Source organism: Sceloporus undulatus, chromosome 1 (assembly GCF_019175285.1).
Source record: "Sceloporus undulatus isolate JIND9_A2432 ecotype Alabama chromosome 1, SceUnd_v1.1, whole genome shotgun sequence".
In the NCBI taxonomy this organism is placed as follows: domain Eukaryota; kingdom Metazoa; phylum Chordata; class Lepidosauria; order Squamata; family Phrynosomatidae; genus Sceloporus; species Sceloporus undulatus.
In genome coordinates this window covers 371928230-371949089 of record NC_056522.1, presented here as the reverse complement: position 1 = coordinate 371949089, position 20860 = coordinate 371928230, and the positions used below count along the sequence as shown (strand labels likewise).

General features: G+C 43.4%; 1 protein-coding gene across 1 annotated transcript; it reads right to left on the bottom strand.

Moving 5' to 3' along the window:
* Positions 1-4258: 4258 nt before the first annotated feature.
* On the bottom strand, positions 4259-20561 carry SIX1 (SIX homeobox 1). The gene is made up of 3 exons (XM_042446603.1): positions 20432-20561; positions 17561-18128; positions 4259-5605 (listed from the first exon to the last, which is right to left on the bottom strand). Exons 2-3 carry the CDS (start codon positions 18118-18120, stop codon positions 5308-5310), a joined length of 858 nt encoding a protein of 285 aa, XP_042302537.1. The 5' UTR covers positions 18121-18128; positions 20432-20561; the 3' UTR covers positions 4259-5307.
* Between the last annotated feature and the right edge of the window lie 299 nt (positions 20562-20860).

The following is a 20860-nucleotide window of genomic DNA, read 5'->3' as shown; positions in this document are numbered from 1 at the left end:
CTTAAATGGCCCATCAGTTCTAATGAGTCTCAGTTTTTTGTTTTGTGAAGTCGAAGGCTTTCATGGCTGGCATCCATAGTTTTCTGTGGGTTTTTTGGGTTATGTGGCTATGTTCTAGAAGAGTTTGTTTCTAATGTTTCTCCTGCATCTGTGGCTGGCATCTTCAGAGAATGCTGGCATGGAAAAGAGTTGGGTATATACTGTGTGACCCTGGGCAGTGAGGACTGATTTCCAATGTTTTGTTTGTTGTTAACGTGATCTTGACTCACAACACATGCTGACAAGACATTTCCAAGACCCCCTATCCTCCACTAAATTGTTCAGGCCCTGCAAATTCATACCCAGGACCTCCTTAACAGAGTCTATCCATCTAGCATGTGGTCTTTCTCTCTTTCTACATCCCTGCATCTTTCCTGGTATTATAGTTTTCTCCAGTAAGTCATACCTTTGCCTGATGTGACCAAAGTACAACAGCCTCAACTTTATCATCTTGACTTCCAGGGAGATTTCAGGCTTGATCTGCTCTAGAACCCATTTGTTTGTCTTTTTGGCACAGTATTCTCAGCAGTAAGCCTGCTTTGCATTTTCTCCTTTGATCTTTCCTAGTAGTTGTTCCAGTGATGTTTTCTGCAAGTCGTCTCATTTACCATTGCCCTTTTCGCTCTTCTGTTGAGTTCAGTGGAAACTTCAGTGGGTTAAAAATTTGACTGATTTTTCTTCCAGTTTTCACATATTTGCTATTTAATGTTTATTCTCTCCAGGCATAAATACTTGCTAAACAAAGCATTAGTAAACAGAAAACTTGTAAGAGGGGTTGTAATTTGCTCAGAAGTGCATTTGAATGGGCCTCAAGGACTCTCTTGACATCAATTAAAAAGTTACTTTTTAAAAAGTGTACAGTCAACATAACCAGAAAAGTAGTTAAGATATCATTTACATTTGCCAGACTGGAGACAACTCCTGTACCTTTCATAATTGTTTAGAAGAATTTCCAACCTGGCAACTCTAATAGTTTTAAAATAACATCTCTCTCCTTTTGCATTATTCAAAAGTACCTTTTTTAATGGTTAAAAAAAGGACTGCTACAAGCGCCTAGTCTGGAAGAAAATAACCACACCAAAGTAGTGAGGCCACAACAACCCTCTAGTTATACAACTAGCTAAAAACAATTTCATTGCTGAAGGAGTTCCATTATTTTACCGTCATAATTTAACTTGATTATCAGGTTATTAGTTCAACATTACAAGTAACTCTTAATTTGTAACCAATTAGAGCCTCCAGGTAACTAACTATAAACAGTTACTTGTAATTTATCATTAGGCAGTAGCTCCAAACCTCAGCCAGAATCTGTCTTCCTAAGGCTGCATCTGCACTGCAGAAATAATGCAATTTGACGCTGCTTTAACTGTCATGGCACCATCCTGTAAATCCTGGGATTTGTAGTTTGTTGTGGCACTAGAGCTCTCTGACCACAAAGACTAAATTGTCCACAAAACTACAAATCCCAGAATTCCATAGCCCTGAGCCATATCAGTTAAAGTGGTGCCAAACTGCATTATTTCTGCAATGTGAATGCAATTCACTATTAGAGTATCTTAGCACTTCTGCTGTATTTCTTCTACCTACAGTAGAGACAAGGGAGGTTTCAATAAAACATTTAAAGAGATGATTCTGGAGTAAAAAACAACAACCTATCTTTGGTAGGTTTCTGCCCATAAGATTATTTGAGGTGGGAATGGGGGAGAGAGAGGGGGGAAACCACATAATCTTCTGATTATCAATTTATAGATTGTTTTTGAAAAAGAAAGTCTTTGAGTCTTCGCAACATTCTTTAATTTAGACTTCTGTGGGTACAAGAAACCTGGAAAGGAAAGTACATGCTACTATCGGTAACAAAAAGAAAATCAAATTGCCAATGTCTTTGTTTTCTGCATTTTTCTTTTCTTTTCTTTTCTTTTCTTTTTTTGCAAGCCAAACTATGGGAAAAAGAAAGACAGACACAGAGAAAAACCTATAAAAAGAGGGTGGCTTATGGATAGATTGTCCTGGGTAACTTGATCCTACTTTTTTTTCCCATGTGGATTTTTTGTTTCCTTTAAAAAAACAAAACCCAAAGGTCGTAAGGATTCATTTCCTAACTCCACCACAAACATAAAAATGACATGAAAGGTATGGTCACATTTCAGATTTGCTCTAACAGAAAGGCCTCACACACCTGCATTAAGACATAGGCACTTACATTCTTCACCTAATACTGCACCATTCTTATTTTCTTTTTAAGCTAAACCTGACTCCCTCCCAAAAAAGCAAAAAATAAAATAAAATATGTAAACTTAACTTGCTTTCTTCAGATCTCCCATTCAAAATACAAGGTTTGGTGCGCTACCCCTTCCCTACCCTAACCCCTTCCCCTAAGAAGTCAAATCAGAACCACAAGCCCACCACCAACTATTAAAAAAATACCTCCTAAACATCCACACTGCAGGAATAATGTGGTTTGACACCACTTTAACTGCCATGGGTCAATACTATGGAATTCTGAGCATGGTAGTTTGTTGTAGCATCAGAGCGTTGCTCTGTCATTATCATTATCATTATATACAGTTATATAAAAATAATATTAATCATAATCATATTAATATTGGAGATTTGCTCTGGTGCCAGAGGTGCCACAGCAAACTACCATTCGCAGAATTCCCTAGCATTGAGCCACGGCAGTTAAAGTGATGTCAAACCGGATTATTTCTGCAGTGTAAAGCTGCAACACTTTGCAGACGTGGAAATCAGTTCCATGCAACTCCCTTCTGTGTATACATGCTAAGAATTGTTCTCTCAGGCTGCATCCGCACTGCAAAAATAATCCAGTTTGACACCACTTTCACTGCCATGGCTCAATGCAATGGAATTCTGCGAACTGTAGTTTTGTGGGATATTTAGCCTTCTCTCTTTCTCTCAAAGGGCTCTTGTGCCACAGCAAACTACAATTCCCAGAATTCCATAGCATTGAGCCATGGCAGTTAAAGTGGTGTCACGCTGGATTATTTCAGTAATGTGGATGCAGCTTTAGTCCCACATAATTACTCCTGGGATTGACTTCTGAGTAAGAATGTTTAGGATTCTGCATTAATTTTTGTTTTCCTCACCCTTTATTTATTTATTTCTCCTGTATAGGAAGGGAACCAACAGGATCCAGACCAAGCTAAGTATTCTCAAATTCCCTGTCTTTATTTCTCCTGTTATGATCCCGGCTCAGCCATGTAAACCCACTGGGTGACCTTGGGCAAGTCACACTCTCTCAGCCTCAGGGGATGGCAATGGTGACAAAAACAGACCTCTGAAGAAACTTGCCTAGAAAACCCCATGATGGGTTTACCATTGGGGTCACCATAAGTGTGAAATGACTTGAAGGCACACAACAACCACAATCCATGAGACTCAAGTGCTTCAACTTGGGATGGAGTGTATCCGGCATTAAAATAAAATAAAAATAACTGTAAATCCAGCTGATAAGAGCTTAATAAACTGAATTGCAAGGAATATAAATTGGGGGAAATAAGAGAGGACCAGGTGAGAGAAGTGTACCCCCCTAAATATACCTTTGGGTGAGTGTTAATTGCCTTAGGCTGCATCTGCACTTCAGAAATAATCCACTTTGACAGCACCATGGCTCCATCCTATGGAATATTGGGATTTGTAGTTTGTTGTGACATAGAGCTCTGTGACAGTGAATTATTATATTGTTTACTATTATATGTATTTGTATCTTGCCCCCCCCCCCAAAAAAAACCCAAAAACAAAATTGGGACTCAGAGCAACTTACAATTTCAAAGAACAGTGAAGGCTAAATATCTCACAAAATGCACATGGGTCCTTCCTCGGAAATCCTGGGATCTATAGTTTGGTAAGGATCTCAGAATTTCCTGCTAGAGGGAACTAGAGCTAGACCTGAGATCAGAACTCTATAGAACTTTCTAGAAGAGAAGTCTAGATAGACCCACCAAAGAACAAATCTCTGGATTCCACAGGCTGAAGCCAAGACAGTTAAAGTGATATCAACCCGCTTTAACGGTGCAGTACAGATAGCTACAGCTAAAACAGTGGTTCTTAAACTTTGACCCTTCAGGTTTATTTTTCACTTCAGGTCCCAGAATTCCTGACTACTGGCCTAGGTCAGTGATGGCAAACCTTTTAGATACTGAGTACCCAAACTCAAACGCGTTGCCACAGCAGGTGTTACACCGGACTTCCATGGGGGACTTCCATGGGGGACTTCTAGGAGGCAAGACTTCCACCTTCTGAGGGCAGGACTTCTGCCTTCCAGGAAGAGTACTTCTGGGGATGGGACTTCCCCGGAGAGAGCTAAAGGCATGGGAGGGCGGGGAATAGGAACATGTCTGATCCTACTCTTCTCCTACTCTCCCATCTCTCTGCATGCCCTCAGAAATGGCTTTGTGTGCCAGAGAGGGCACGCGTGCCATAGGTTCATCGCCACGGACCTAGGTGGCTGGGGCTTCTTGGAGCTGAAGTCCAAAATTACCTAGAGGAACAAAGTTTAGGAATCACTGAACTAAAACCTCATGAAGTTGGGTAGGAGGAATATTGGATGAGAGGGAGAAAGGTTGTTTCAAAGGAGACGTCATTGGGAATTGTGCTGGATCAAAGGAAAATTCCTTGGGAATTGTGCTGGATAAAAAGAGAATTCTTTGCAAATTGTGTTGGATAAAAGGAGAGTTCCTTGGGAATTGTGCCAAAATCAAAGGAGAATTCCCTGACAGTTGTGCCAGATCAAAGGAGAATTCCCAGGAATTGTGCCGGATCAAAGGATATTTCTCTGGAAATGGTGTTGGTGATGTTCAAAGAATTCCCCAGGAACTGTGCTGATCAAAGGAGAATTCCCTGACAATTGTGTGGATCAACAGAGAATTCCCTGGGAATTCTGCCAGAATCCAAAGAAGAATTCTCAGGGAATTGTGCTAGATTGAAGCAGAATACCCTGAGAATTGTGCTGGATGAGAGGAGAATTCGCCAAGATTTGTGCCGGATCAAAGGAGAATTCCCCGAGAATTGTGCCGGATCAGGGAATTCCCTGGGAATTGTTCTGAATTTAGACCTAGAAGAAAAGACTGTCAGTGTTGGTGTTGTTTCCAAAGTCCCTTTTCCGAATGGCCAGGTAGGGAAACTCTGGGAAAGCAAAATGAAAAGAAGAAAAAGGAAAACCTGCCATGATCCTGTCCCCTTATTTACAAGCCACCTGGGGAAAGAAACCACCCATCCCTGCCACCTCTGGGTGGCTAGTCAGTCCAAAGATTATGAGCCCAGGTCCACCAAGCTGGATGTGAGAGGGCCAAGGAGAGAGTCCTGGAGCTGATGCGCCTGGAGCCCATGAGCCGCTGCAGCCGCCTGGGAGGCAGTTAAGCCGGTCAAGGAATAGCTGGAGGTCCTGGTGTGGCCCAGATTGCCCTGGAGGAGCAGGAGGGAGTTCTGGTCCGGGCTTTGAGGGGGCGAAAACTCTTCTTCTGAGCTGGACAGGAGAGGCTTGGCCCCCTCCAAGGGGGAGAGCTGGTTGGGTTTGTTGGTGGAGGTGTTGTTGTTCTCTGTATTCTCTCTGGAGGAAGAGGAGAGACAGGGAGACAGGTTATATTATCATTATCATTATCATCATTATCATTATTAATATTACAGTTAGCCCTTGGCTCCTGGATCCCCAGTAGATACCAAAATCCGTGGATGCTCAAGTCCTATTAAATACAGTGGAGCGGTGACACATTGCCCCTTATATAAAATGACAAACTCAAGGTTTTCTTATTGCAATTGATTCATTATTAAAATATTTTCAAGCCGTAGATGTTTGAATCCGTGGATACAGAGGGCCAACTGTATTTATAGTTGGGCCTCCACATTTGTGGCTTTGTCTTTTACGGATTCGATTATTTATGGATTTGATCCATATGTTCCTGTATGTTGTCCACTTTAACAGCCCGGGCTCCATCCTATGTAATCCTGAAATTTGTAGTTGGGTCAGAGACTTAGAATTCTCTAATACATGCCCTTGTGTTAGAACTCTGTGGCCAAACTCTAAGGGCCTTGGCAAACTACATATCTCAGGATAGGTGATAACTGTCAACCCGTGAAGAGTGGATATGCCCTTTAACTCTCCAGTGGAGAATTCCTTTGCCACATTTCAAACTCCAGAATTCTGTAGAATGGACCCATAAGAGTTGCAGGGCTTTCAGATTCCTGTAGTAGGGTAAAGTTGTTTGCCCCTGGAGTAAGTCTAAATGCATAAACTACAGCAGTCTCTCCATATTCATTTTGGAAAACCTGGAAATTAAAAACAACAACACTATTCTTTTTACCTGAGAGAACTCTCTAGGAACTTCCAGGCCCTCCAGTGCAACTCTGTGGTCAACATCTGCCAGAGGTTGATCATAGAATCACACTGGAGGATCTACAAATGCCTAGAGGAGTGCTTTCTCTAAGAACTTCTAGGTTCTTCAGCACAACTCTATGGTCCACTTCTGGCAGAATTGAGCTGGAAGACCAAGAGATTCCTAAAGAGAATGTACATATTAATCAAAATCAGAAATAATCAAATCCACAAAAGTCAAAGCTACAAAAGTGGAGGAACAACTGTACAGTCCAATGTAAACCAGACCCATTGGCATGAATGGAACTTGTCACACCTCACTTCCGCCCCATTGGTTTCAGTAGATCTCATCTAGGGACACTGGTGTCTATCCATTTATTCAATATAGAACGTTACTATAGGTGGCTTCCAGAAGTGCTGGAATGCAACTGCCATCATCCCTGCATGTACTGGCTGGGGATGATGGATGTGGCAGGCACCTGATCTGGGGAAAGTTGCATTATTATCATTATCATTATTATCTTTATTATATTAATCCTTTATTATCACCCTTTGTTGAATGAAAAGGTATTCTATCATCATCATCATCATCATCATCATCATCATCCATCTTTTATTATCTCACTTTCTTGAATGAAAGGTTTTTCTATTATTATTATTATTATTATTATTATTATTATTATTATTATTATCCATCCTTTATTATCACACCTTGTTGAATGAAAAGGTATTCTGTTGTTGTTATTATTATTATTATCATCCATATTTTATTATTACACTTTGTTGAATGAAAAGATATTCTGTCATTATTATTATCATCCATCCTTTATTAGCACAGTTTGTTGAATGAAAAGGTATCCTATTATTATTATTATTATTATTATTATTATTATTATTATTATTATCCATTCTTTATTATCAAACTTTGTTAAATGAAAAGGTATTCTATCATTATGATTTTTATTATCCATCCTTTATTATCACACTTTGTTGAATGAAAAGGTGACAGCAGAAAAACAAGCAAAGAAGTGAAACAAGAACGGCAACTGGAGAGAAATACCACAATTGTGAATTCCTGCAGGTCAGGGCTTGGTCCAGATGACCCTTTGTGGTCCTTTCTGCACACTTACCCTATATATATAATACTTGACTATGAGTCGACCTCATGTATAAGTTGAGGGCAGGTTTGGGGGCCAATATGATGGATTTTGATATGACCCATGGATGAGTCGAGGGACATGTAATACAGGATGAAGCTAAGGAAAACAATGCCAGAGGACTTTGAAAAATCCCAGCAGATATAACTCTTTGTGCTCATAGTAAAGCTGGATGGATGAGAAAATAGAGGGGAGTCAGTGCTTTCCTGACAGATCGCACTCTTGCCTTTCACCAGCCGACGGTTCCTTCTCTAAAGATAAGAGTTAAAGTACAGTACTTACTCTGACCCATGGATAAGTCGACCCGGGTTTTGGGGGCCAATTTTTTGACTAACATTTCTAGACTTATACATGAGTATATACAACAGGTTTCTATGTTTCTAAAGCTGGTTGCAGTATCAGAAGAAAACAGTTGTCATACTTAAATCCCTCCACTGGGGTGTCCCCAAGGAGAAAGGTCCAGAGCAAATCCCTCTCAAGTGTGCTGGAATGAAGATTAAAAGGGGAAATGCTCTCTCTCTATGTGTGTGTGTGGTCCTCTCTCTCTCTCTCATATACCTACTGCACACACACATACATATGGTCCTTTCTCTCTATCTGTGGCCCAAAACACACTGCATAAATAATCCAGTTTCAGACCACTTTCACTGCCCTGGCTCAGTGCCAGGGAATCCTGGGGACTGGAGTTTATTGTGGCACCAGAGCTCTCTCTGCAGAGAAGGCTAAATGTCTCAAAAACTACAGTTCCCAGGGTTCCCTAGCATTGGGCCAAGGCAGTTAAAGTGGTCTCAGACTGGATCATAGAATCATAGAGTTGGAAGAGACCGCAAGGGCCATCCAGTCCAAGCCCATTCTGCCATGCAGGAACTCTCAATCAAAGCATCCCCATCTGTCGGGGATGCTTTGATTTTGCCATGTGGATTCACTCTTTTTCTGTCTTTTATAGACACACACACACACACACACACACACGCCAGATAGATAGATGATAGGTAGATAGATAGATAGATAGCCAGAAAGAGAGAGAGAGAGAAAGTACTTTCTCTCCCCTTCTCTTTCCTTCTTTCTTTCTTTCTCTCCCTCCCTCCCTCCCTCCCTCTCTCACTCTATAAATATATATCTAACTCTCTGGTCTTTTTAGATAGATAGATAGATAGATAGATGGACGGACGGACGGACGGACAAATAAAAAGGACCAGAGGGAGATCTATAGAAAGATACTGTAGACAGATACAGGTATAGATCTATCTATCTATCTATCTATGGCATTTCTCCAGACCATCCGAACCAGTCCTTTAACCCAAACGCTTTTAATGCGGCGCCGCCACAAACTGCCATTCCCCAGATCCCATAGCTCTGATCCAGGGCAGTTAAAGTGGGATCGATGCGGATGCTTTCTGCAGTGCGGATGCATGCGGCCGAAGAAAGCGACACAAGGACGGATGTAGAGCCACCCGTTCCACGGGAATCTCAGCCCTTTCGGATCGTACGCCGCTTTTCAGGGAAAGGAGGACCGTCCTGGCTTTCTTCGGGAGAACAAGCCCAGTTGGGTCCAGGAGGATGGAAAACAGACCTAACATGTCTCGTTTTTAAAATTAGTATTATTATTATTTAAGACAATTGCGAATTAACCTCTGCTATACTCTGTGCAGCTCTGCCGCGGTGTGTGTGTGTGATTAAAACCCCCAGGCAAAGTCTGGAGCAGTTTGCAAGCCGTTGTCTCCTTACTCAGGAGTAAACCCAACTCAACGCGATGGGATTTACACCCAAGAAAGCGAGTCCAAAAGGCTGCAAGCCTCAAGTCCCTGGGAAAGGATCCGCAGAGGAGGCAGGTTAAAGGAGCCTCAAATTCGGGAAAACGGTTTTAATTGAATTTAATAGTATTTTATTATGTTATTATTTAATTAGATGGGATTTAAGGTGGCTTTTGGGTGGCAGAAGATGGAAACAAAACACATTTGCTTAGTGCAGATTTTTTAATATGTTGTTATTATTATTATTATTAAGCTTTATTTATTTATATAGCGCTGCGAATTTACACAGTCAATTAAAAACAGATAAAATAAGGCTGCCTTTGGCGTGCATTCTTCGAAAATGATTAAATATAATACACATTAATACATGTTAGCATTCAAAACCATATATATATATATATAGGTTTTAAAAGAAACATAATATTAGATCGATTTCATTTACATTCACCTTCTACATTATCAGAAGCTGCAAATTTTAGATTAAGGGGCAGGATGAATAAATCATCATCATCATCCTCTTTATTATGATATAAATAATTTGAAAGTATAATCTGAAAATATGATAATCTGAAAGTATAATAATCTGAAGGTATAATCTGAAGCCATAATAATATGAAGGTATAACCTGAAGGTATAATAATCTAAATGTATAATCTGAAGGTATAATGATATAAACATAATCTGAAGGTATATAAATGATACATTTTAAAGGATACTTTTATACTTTGCAATGCCTTTATATTCTCGAGTCTAAATCCACATCTGGCCCTTTAAAGGGCCCAAAAACACGTGTTTAATCCCCATCCACACGACCTGAATGTTACAGATAAATGATCTGAATGTAAAGAGGACCGACTTTTGGGGCTGCATCCGGACTTCAGAAACAATCCGGTTTGAAACCGCTTTTACTGCTCAGGTTCAATGCTATGGAATTCTGGGAATTGTGGTTTGCTGTGACCCCAGAACGGAGCACGAAATTAAGAAAAGACGGGAGAAGTAGGAGGAAAAGTCTCATTGCGGCTAATCAATTAGCTAATTACTTAATTGCAACTAATGAATCACTTTATATATACAGTATTTTGAAAAAGAATAAATCATCATTTAAAGCACTGGAGCCATATATATATATATATATATATATATATGGCACCAAAACTTTGTTCTATCATTATCATTATGCAATTATTAGAGTTGCTATCGATAATAATAATAATAATAATAATAATAAGACAACAATAATATTTGGAGCTTTGTTCTGGTGCCACAACAAAATATTAAAAACACAACTAGTACAATAGTGTTGTTGTTGTTTTTGTGGCAGCAGAACTTTGCTCTATCAATATCGTTATATAATTATCAGAGTTGCTATCAATAATAATAATAACGATAATAGTAGTAATAGTAACAACAGTAATAATGTTTGAAGCTTTGCTCTGGCGCCACAACGAAATGCAGCCCCCCAGAATCCCATAGTATTGAGCCAGGGCAATTAAAGCGGGGTGAAACTGGATTATTTCTGCAGTGTGGATGCAGCCCCTGGGATCTGCTGTGGAAACCAGGGTGCCTGCAAGGCTGGGTCTCCTCTGGAGCCAGTCCCTTGGCTTTCATCGGGTTTAGTCCCATTCCAGGCCTCCGAAGAGAGCCTCATAGTTTCCTGATGGCTTCATCCTTGCAGCTGCTGCTGCTCCTGGACTCCTCTTTAGACAGCTGCCCAGAGCTCTCTCAGCCCAGGCTCTGACCAAGGAGGCCTTGCGGATCTATTTCGGGGGTGGAAAGAAAGCCCAAGGGGGAAATAGTCTCCTCCGATGATGATGATGATGATTGTTATTATTATTATTCTGGGAATTGCATTTTGTTGTGGCACCAGCACTTTGCTCTATCAAGGGAAAAAAGTCTCTTCCAATAATAATTATTATTATGATAATGATAATTCTGGGAATTGCACTTTGTTGTGGTACCAACACTGCTTTATCAAAGGAAAAAGTCTTCTCCAATAATAATAACAATAATAATACTGGGAATTGCATTTTGTTGTGCCACCAACACTTTGCTCTATCATTATCACTATATAATTTTTAAAGTTGCTATCAATAATAATAATAATAACAGTAATAACAGTAATAAGGGAGTCGCTACTATCATCATCATGATTAGTATTGTTGTTGCTATTATTATTATATAATGATTAAAGTTGCTATCAATAATGGTAATACTAGTAATATACAACAACAACAACATTTGGAGCTTTGCTCTGGGGCACACAATAACAATAATGATGATAGCAACTCCCTGCTCATTTCAATGGGTCTACTTTAAGTAAGACTCCATCTGGATGCAGGCCTGGGAGGGAAACTAATTAACTATTTTAATTATTTTCTCCCTTCTGTGTGCCTTCAAGTCAATGGCGAAGGCTACACAGGGGAACAAAATATAGCCACAGATTTTTAAATCCAAGCATCTGTGGTCTAAAAATACTTTTAAAATATACAGATTGCAAAAATCAAAGCTTGATTTTGCCATGTTATATAAGGGATGCCATTGTAGTATGCCATTAGATTTAATAGGACTAGACCATCCATGGATTTTGGTATCCACAGGGGATTCTGGAACCAAACCCCATAGACACCAAGAGCCCACTTGTAGTAGTAGTAGTAGTAGCAGTAGTAGTAGCAATTATAATCACTACCACCACCACCAAGGCCATTTTGCCCTCTGGATATTACCAATGAGTTTTAAAAAGCAAGGAAACTTTAAGAGAGTGGTGCAATAATCTAGTATAAACCATATTAACACTGCAATATTAGGCTGGGATTAACTTCTGAGTAGACAAGGCCTAAGTAAGAATCACTGCCCTTTTGTTACTACACTCTTTTATACCTCAGGCTTTGGATTGTCCCAAAAAGTGAAAAGAAAAAATGACTTGGGCATTATAGTCTAAAGTCCATTCTAATATCTGGCTCCAAAGTAGGCCCACCGAATGAATAGAGTTGGCCCCCCCTTCTCCAATTGCTGGAGTAGCTCTACTCTAGTTGGAAGTAACCCACAGGATAGTAGCCTTATGTGTGAGAAAACCCCACACCTGTCTTATGGGGGGGAGGCAATGCACTGCCTTATGCTTATTGCTTTTTAATAGCCAAACTAATTCGTTTTGTAAGTTTCAGCTTCCATGGGCAGACTTCGCACATGATGCCTTCTGGTTCAGAGGAGTTGGGTCCAGCTGAGCCTATATATTTACACACAAGGAGACCTCCCCCCAGCTCAGTGTCTCCCAAAACTACAGTTCTGCAAGTCCCCTAGCATGATCATCATCATCATCATCATCATCCAAACTGGTCCTTTGATCCATGTAGAGCAGGGATCCACTTGCAAGCCTGTGATCCCTTCCTTATTCTGCCCCCTTTCCTTCCACACACTGGGTGGCCTGGGTGTCCTCCTTTTCCAGGACACGTCCTCCATTTCCATCTTCCCTCCTCCAGGAGGAATTTCAAAATGTCCTCCATTTGGAGCATGATAAACATGTATAATCCGAGGAGTGTTCTTAGCTTTAGTTTTGGCCTTGTCCTCCATTTTCTTCCTGGAGTGTCCTACATTTTTGTGGGGCCTTGTCCTCCTTTGTGGTGAGGGCACTTGCTCACCCTGCACTGCCTGGTGCTGGGATGGCATACTCCCGTGAGGAAAGAGCCTATGCTGATGGTGGCACCCACATCAGACAGGCTTTTGAAGAAGAGCCAGACTAAGTTATATTATTATAATTATTTTATCGTACCATGCTTCCCCCCCAAAAAAAATATTGGAACTAAAGGTGCCAATCATCTCCTGAGGGGCAATAGTTAGGGCTGGCAATGGCAGGGGCACTGCGGCCACCAACTTTAGTACTCTACAGAAGGAGGCATCTGTGGACCATTTTTGAAAGTCTCTTCCTATGAAAACCATAGGAGGAGGCAATCCACCTCCTTCTATCAAAGGTCAAAGGTCCTACATTTTCCAGGGCCTTGTCCTCCTTTGTGGTGAGGACACCTGGGCACCCTGTCCCTCACGTGGAGGCTGGCAGACAAGGGTCATTTGATGCAGGATCCCAGAAGAGGAGAGACAGCCAGACTCTCTCTCAATCTCTCACAGGGCTCCAGTTTCTCTTTCCTCCCTCCCTCCCTTCCTTCTCTCCTTTCTCTCTCTCTCTCTTTCTCTCTCTTTCTTTCTTCCTGGCTTGGCTTCGGATTGTGCCACCTATGCCAGAGGGTGCCACCTGTTTGCCAGTTTTCACAAACACATCAGGGATAAACTGGCATGAGGAAAAACAAAGTCATTGCCTTCCTCTCCCCCCCCCAAAAAAAAATAAGGACCCTGACCTCCCTCTTTCCTGCAATATACAAATGTCTAGCAACTTTTTAAAACATTCAGCTGGGCATTTAGTGACCCACAGCTGAGGCATAAGGGCAGGCAAAGGGACCAAGGAAATGCCAACATGCGAACATAGTAGATAGGAGAACTCAGGTGCCAAGGGTTTTCAATGCCCCACTCTTTGAGTTGCTGGAAACTGGGGGCCATAAGAGCTCTGGGTGCCAGGGGGGTCAGGGCCTCACTCTCTGAAAGGCTAGAAATCTGGGGACCAAGGAAATGCAAACACAGAAAATATAAGAGCTCTAAGTAGGAACGGTTTTCAGTTGCTAGAAACTGGGGACCAAGGATATGCAAAGTAAAAGATCTCGGTGCCAAAGGTTTTCAGTACCCCACTCTCTGAAATGGTAGCAACTGAGGACGAAGGGAATGCATGCACAGAAAAATTCAAGACATTTAAGTGGGAATGTTTTCCAGTGCCTCCCTCCCTCCCTCCAATGCTTGGAACTGGGAACCATGGGAATGCAAACACAGACAAATAGAAGAGATCTAGGGACCATTTGGGGACCAGGGAGATGCAAACACAGCAAATACAAGAGCTCTAGGGGTGTGAGATTTTCAGTTTTGCCAGGCTAGAAACTGAGGATCAAGGAAATGCAAAGACAGCAAATATAAAAGCTCTAGGTGCAGCTTTCAGTGCCTTACTCTCTGAGATGCTTGAAATTTAGGGACCAAGGGAATGCCAACACAGGACATGTAAGAGGCCTAGGGGTGAAGGTTTACAGTGCCTCACTTTCTGCCATGCTAGAAATTTGGGGGAATGCAGACAGCAAATATAAACATTATAGGTGCCAGAGGGTTTCAGGGCCTTACTCTCTGAAATGCTCGAAATCTGAGGACCAAAGAAATGCAAACAGAAAATATCTATATATATGAGGTTTTCACTCTGAGATGCAGGAAATTGGGGAGCCAGGAAATGCAAACATAGCAAATAAGAGCTGTAGGTAGGAATGGTTTTCAGTGCCTCACTCTCTTGTGATGCTAAAAATTTGGGGACCAACACAGAAAAAGAGAAGAGATCTAAGGAAGACAGCAAATAGGTCTGGGGTGAAGGTTCGCAAACCCCAAAGAAGGCGTTAGGTTGCCAGCCACCGAAGTCCCAAACATGTTTATCCAGAGCTAAAAAGCCTCCCTTCCCTAAAGCTGGTTGGATCCTTTTTAAAAACAAGGGCCACATGGTGTTTATGACTGAAGTCAGGCAAAGGTTAGGCGGGAGGTCGCCTTCTGAGTCGGCCCCAGGCGCTCTCTGCACACAGACTGCCTGCCACCCGTTTTCTTTGCCTTTCTTTTTCTACTTTTGAAAATAGAAGACTGGGATTAAGATGAACCCGGATAACCTCATTTCCTTCCAGACTCTTTTAAGGCTTACTTGGAAGTAAGAGTCCTGGAGCAGAGGGCACTCACTTGGAGTTCAGAGAGCTAGCTGCCTTCCGTGTGGAGAGTCAGGATGCAAAGGGATCTTGGTACAGACCCTTGGAGACTAAGACTGAGGCCCTATACAGACAGCCAAAATAAAGCTGCTTCAGGTCACTTTGGAGGTATGGTGTTTCCATGATGAATGCGTCCTAAGAGTCTGGAAGCTGCACCAAAGCTCCACTCTAGTCCTTAGGACTGGAGCGTGGCTTTGGTGCGGCTTCTGGACTCTTAGGACACATGTATCATTTAAACAGCATACCAAAGTGACTCAAAGCAGCTTTATTTTGGCTGTCTGTATCAGCCCTCAGCTTTCCTAGGCTTCAAGCTGCGAAGTAGCAAGAACTGTCCTAGCCTGAACTTTCCTAGACTTGAGCCTACAAAAAAACATATTTCTGCCCCTTTGAGACTAACTGAAAGAGAGAGGTTGGGAGCATGAGCTTGCCTAGACCTGAGCTAGACTTGATCCTACCAAAGCTCATGCTACCAGTTTCTCTCAGCCTCAAAGCTGCTGCAAGGTCTCTTTGTGTAGGATCAAGGCCAGGAAAGCTCAGTCTACCAACCTCTCTCTTTCATTTAGTCTCAAAGGGGGTGCGAGATGCCTTTGTGTAGGCTCAAGTCTAGGAAAGCTCAGGCTACCAACTTCTCTCTTTTATCTCAAAGGAGCTGCAAGATCTCTTTCTGTAGGCTCAAGTCTAGGAAAGCTCCTGCTACAAGGTTCCTTTGCTTGCTGACTTTGGGATAACCCTCGGAAGACTGATCTGATCTCGCAGACCGGTGTCAAGAGGATGTGAAGCATCATTTTCTTTCTCTTTCTCTTTTAGAAAAGAGAGACCCAGTCATTTGTCTCCCTTGCAACCTCCCGGCCTCCCGGTTCAATTGGAGCACTTGACTTCCAGGGGCTTGACATGTGTTTAGGATTAGGGTGTCAGTCCCCATGATGGGTCCCAGGCCCAACCCACCCAAGGACTGGGCTCTGCCAGGGCCCTCATAAATCACCAGGAGGCTGAGAGGGAACCATCTTGCCCCATGGGCCTTCTTGCTGCCCCTTTTACATGAAAGATTGGCATGAAGGATTGGCTATAGGGTGGAATCAGGAACCAGGGGCTTTAAGGGAGCAGCCGGGATTCGAACCCAGGTCTCCAGAGTCCAAGGCTCAAAGCACTCCCCCAGGATGCCTCCCTGGCTGCTCTCTGGTGGAGCATTAAGTAAAATCTAACAAATCACAAGGGGTTTTCCTTTGGGTTTTTCCTTCCCTGGCTGGAGCTTCCTTCTGAAAGTGAGACAGGTTTCTGGAGATTAACTACTAGACCATAGAAAGCACCTGAACTCGTCTGATCGTGGAAGGTTAGGACTTGGATGGGACTTGGATGGGAGACCGCCAAGGAAGACCAGGCTCTGTTTCAGAGGAAGGGACGGGCAAAACCAGCTTTGCCTAAGAAAACCCTATGAGATTTATAGGGTCGCCCTAAATCCACTTGGAAGTCCCGCTAAGTCCAGAGGCCCAGCCAGTTAAGTTACGTTTTGGTCAAAGCTGGGAAAAGTTACTTTGGGGGAGGGCAGCTCCTAAGGAGCCATGAAGTTAGGTTTCTGTCCAGAGTTTGGGAAAAGTTCCCTTTTCCAACCATATTTACAGATCTCAGGAAAGTTCCCTTTCTGGACTTCAACGTCCAGGGAGCCTTTAACTTACAAAACTCGGAAAGGTATCTTTTGGACCTCAACTTCCAGGAAGCCCAGGAAGTGACAGATCTCGGGGGGGGGGGAGTTCCCTTTGGGGACTTCAACGTCCAGGGAGCCTTTAACTTACAGATCGGAAGAAGTCTGGAGACAGCCTGTGAAAGCTCAGGCTGTCAATTTCTTCCTTTTGCTCTACGTACAGATCCGGGGAAAGTTACTTTCTGAGCTGGAGAAAAGTTCCCTTTTCGGGCTTCAAGGTCCAGGGAGCCTTTAATTTACGGATCTGGGGAAAGTTACTTTCTGGACCCCAGCATCACAGACCCATCAGCTTACAGAGCTGGAGAAAAGTTCCCTATTCGGACTTCAACGTCCAAGGAGCCTTTAACTTACAGATGTCGGGAAAGTTCTCTGTTGGACCCCAACATCTAGGGACCCATGAAGTGACAGAACTGGAGAAAAGTTCCCTTTTCAGATGTCGGTGTCCAGGAAGCCTTTAACCTACAGGTCTCGGGAAAGTTGTCTTTTGGGGCTTCAACGTCTAGGAAGCTTTTAAGCTACAGATCTAGAGGACGTTACTTTTTAGATGCGAATATCCAGAGGCACATGAAGTGACAGAGCTGGGGGAAAGTTTGGGGACCACAACATCCAGGGAGGCATGAAGGGACAGAGGTCGGGGAAAGGGCCCTTTGGGGACTACAACGCCCAGAATCCAGCGATTCTGGGCGTTGTAGTCCCCAAAGGGCCCTTTCTCCCCCGACCTCTGACGGAGGGGTTCCAATGTCGGGGGGGACACCCACCTTTCCTTGGCCTCTGCGGCTCGGTCCCTCTGTCTCCGGTTCTTGAACCAGTTGCTGACCTGGGTGGTGGTCAGCCCCGTGGCCTCGGCCAGCTCCCTCTTCTCCCGGGGCGAGGGGTAGGGGTTGTGGGCGTACCACTCCCGGAGCACCCCCCGGGACTTCTCCTTGAAGCAGTAGCTGGTCTCCTCGCCGTCCCAGATGGTCCTGGGCAGAGGGAACTTCCTCCGCACCCGGTACTTGCCCACCGCCCCCAAGGGCCTGCCGCGGAGCTTCTCGGCCTCGACGTAGTGGGCCTTGAGCCAGAGCTGCTGGAGCTTGGGGTGGTTGTGCGGGGAGAAGGTGTGCCCCTCCAGGATCTTGTAGAGCTCGCGGAAGTTGCCCCGGTGGAAGGCCACCACCGCCTTGGCCTTGAGCACGCTCTCGTTCTTGTGCAGATGGTCGCAGGCCGGCAGGGACCAGAGGAAGCGGCCCAGGCGCTCCAGGTTGCCGCCCTGCTGCAGCACCTCGCAGACGCAGGCCACCTGCTCCTGGGTGAAGCCGAAGGAGGGCAGCAGGGACATGGCACCGGCTCCGGGGAGGGAAAGGAAAGGCAGAGGGCGCCGTTAGCATCAGCAGCATCAGCAGCATCTCATGGTTTATTTATTTCAACACTATTATTATTATTATCATTATCATTATTATTCATTTTTAGGCCGCCTTTCTCCCCCCCAGAAAAGGGACCCAAGGTGACTTACAAAATAAATCCTTTCCCCAGATCGGTAGGTTAAAGGCTCCCTGGACGTTACGATCTTTCCCCCCAAGATCTTTAACTTAAAATGGCACCTTGGATCTTGTCGTCCCGAAAGAGAACTTTTCTCCAACTCTGTCACATCATCATCATTACTATTATTATTATTATTATTATTATTATTATTATTATTATTATTATTATTATTAATTTTTAGGCCGCCTTCCCCCCCCCCCAAAAGGTACCCAAGACGGCTTACAATATATATATATATTTAAAAAACCACTTTGTTTGTTATTATTATTAGCATCATTATTATTATTCATTTTTAGGCTGCCTTTCTCCCCGACGAGGGACCCAAGGCGGCTTACAAAATAAATAAAAAACATTATATTATTATATTCATTCATTATTTGTTTATTCATTTTTAAAAAAAAGTTTCCTCCATTTTTAGGCCGCCTCTTCCCGACAAGAGACCCAAGGCGGATTACAATTGTTTTTTTTAAAAAACACTTTATTACTATTATTATTTCATTATTGGTTTGTTTATTTGTTATATTGAAATATTTTTTCGATTTTTAGGCTGCCTTCTCCCTGGCAAGAGACCCAAGGCGGCTACAAAATAAAATAAAAGATTATTATTATTTTATTATATTATTATTCATTTCATTCAAAAATATTCTCCTCCCCTCCCATTTTTAGGCCACCTTTCTCCCCGACAAGGGACCCAAGACGGCTTACAAAATTTTAAAATACCACATTATTTTATTATTATTATTTATTTCATTGTATTAATTGTTATTTATTTAAAATATATATATTTTTTTCGGCGACTTTCTCTCCGGAAGAGGCTCAAGTGGCTTACAAAATTTGAAAAACAACACTTTATTTATTATTTATTTATTTATTTATTTTTTTTTTTTTTTTTTTTTTTATTAAAAATCTTTTTTAGGTCACCTCCCCCCCCCCCCGAAAATGGACCCCAAGGCGGCTTACAAAATAAATAAATAAAAACACTTTTCAAACTTTACAAATAATAATAATAATAATAATAATAACAACAACAACAACATTTAAAATGACCTATTCTCCGAAACGAGAGACCCAATCTGACTCACCAGATTAAAGGGGAAAAAACACTTTTAAAACTTTACAAATTTAAAAAACAAACAAACAATTAAAGGGACCTATTTTCCCCAAAAAGGGACCCAAGGCGGTTCACAAAACAAAACAAAAAAACTTTTGAAAAGAAACAATTAAAATAACCTAGGGTTCAAAACACACTGCAGAAATCATCCGGTTTGAGAGTGCTTTAAGTGCCTTGGCTCAATGCTAGGGAATCCTGGGAATTGTGGTTTGTTGTGGCCCCAGAGCTCTGAGTGCGAATCAGTTATTGTACTTTAAAAAATGAATGTATTTATTTTTATTTCAATTTTATTTCAAGGATGTATAGCCCGCCATTCTCCCACAACGGGATTCAAGGCGGGTTACAGTACTGCCTCTCCCAGCAAAGAGCCAAGCAGCCCTTCTCCCCTCGGAGTCCGAATCAGTCATCGCCAAGGGAAGTCGAAGGCTTTCAGGGCCGGCAGCCCTGGTTCTTTTGGGGGGTTGGGGGGCTCTGTGGCCATGCTCTGGAACATCAGGAATAACCTCTTCGAGAACATGCCCAAAGGGCCCCCAAAACCCAGAAAGGAGAAGGAGAAAAGGAGAGGGGGGAAAGAAGGAGAAGAAGGAGAAAAGGGAGAAGGAGAAGAAACAGAAGGAGAAGGAGGAGAAAAAGGAAGGAGAAGGAGAAGAGGGAGAAAACGGAGAAGGGGGAAAAGAAGGAGAAGAAGAAGGAGAGGGAGAAAAGGGGGAAGGGGAAAGGAGAAGAAGGAGAAAATGGAGAAAAAGAAGGAGAATAAGGAGAAGGAGAAATGGAGAAAAAAGAGGAGGAGGAGGGGGGGGAGGAGGAGGAGGAGGAGGAGGAGGCGAAGAAGGCAACTCTTGCCCGGTGGCCCCAGCAGAGAGCCAGCTAAAAGCGCTCTGAAAGTGGGTTATTCCTGCAGTGCGGGCTTCGGAGAACCCCAGGAGCCTGAAGAGCCGGCTGAAGCTTTCTTTCTCTCTCTCTTTCTCTCTTTCTCTTTCTCTTCTTCCTTGCCTACCTCCCTCGCAAAGCCAAGAGGAGTCTCCGCCTTGTCCGAAGCAGAAGCCCCACAGCAACTTGGCCGGAAAGTCCCCGGCGCTGCCTCTGCTCCTCTTGCTGCTTCTGGGTCTGGGTCTGGGTCTGCCTGGTGCCTGGTTCGGAGAGGGGCTGGAGGGAGGGCCCTGGCGTCCCGGAGCCCTCGGCCCAGGCTCCTCGCTCGGGGCTGGAGGAGGAGGAGGAGGAGGAGGCAGGGGAGGGCAGCGCCTGGGAGAGCTCCGGCTCCGGCGGTGGCCCTGGCCGACTGGGCTGCCTCCCGTCCCTCCCTGCCTGGCCCTCTTCCTCCTCCTCCTGCCCCTCGGCCTTCCTCCTCCTCCTCCTCCTCCTCCGGGAAGGGAGGGAGGGAGGGAGCTGCCCAGGCCTTGGCCAGAGGAGCCCCGGCTTCTTCTCA

Bases quoted from the DNA above. Each gene is read 5' to 3' on its own strand.
- SIX1 (XM_042446603.1), bottom strand. From the start codon at position 18,120: ATGTCCCTGCTGCCCTCCTTCGGCTTCACCCAGGAGCAGGTGGCCTGC. The intron at 5,606-17,560 runs GTGGGTGTCCCC...CTCTTCCTCCAG, and splicing joins GCCGCAGAGGCCAAGGAAAG to AGAGAATACAGAGAACAACA.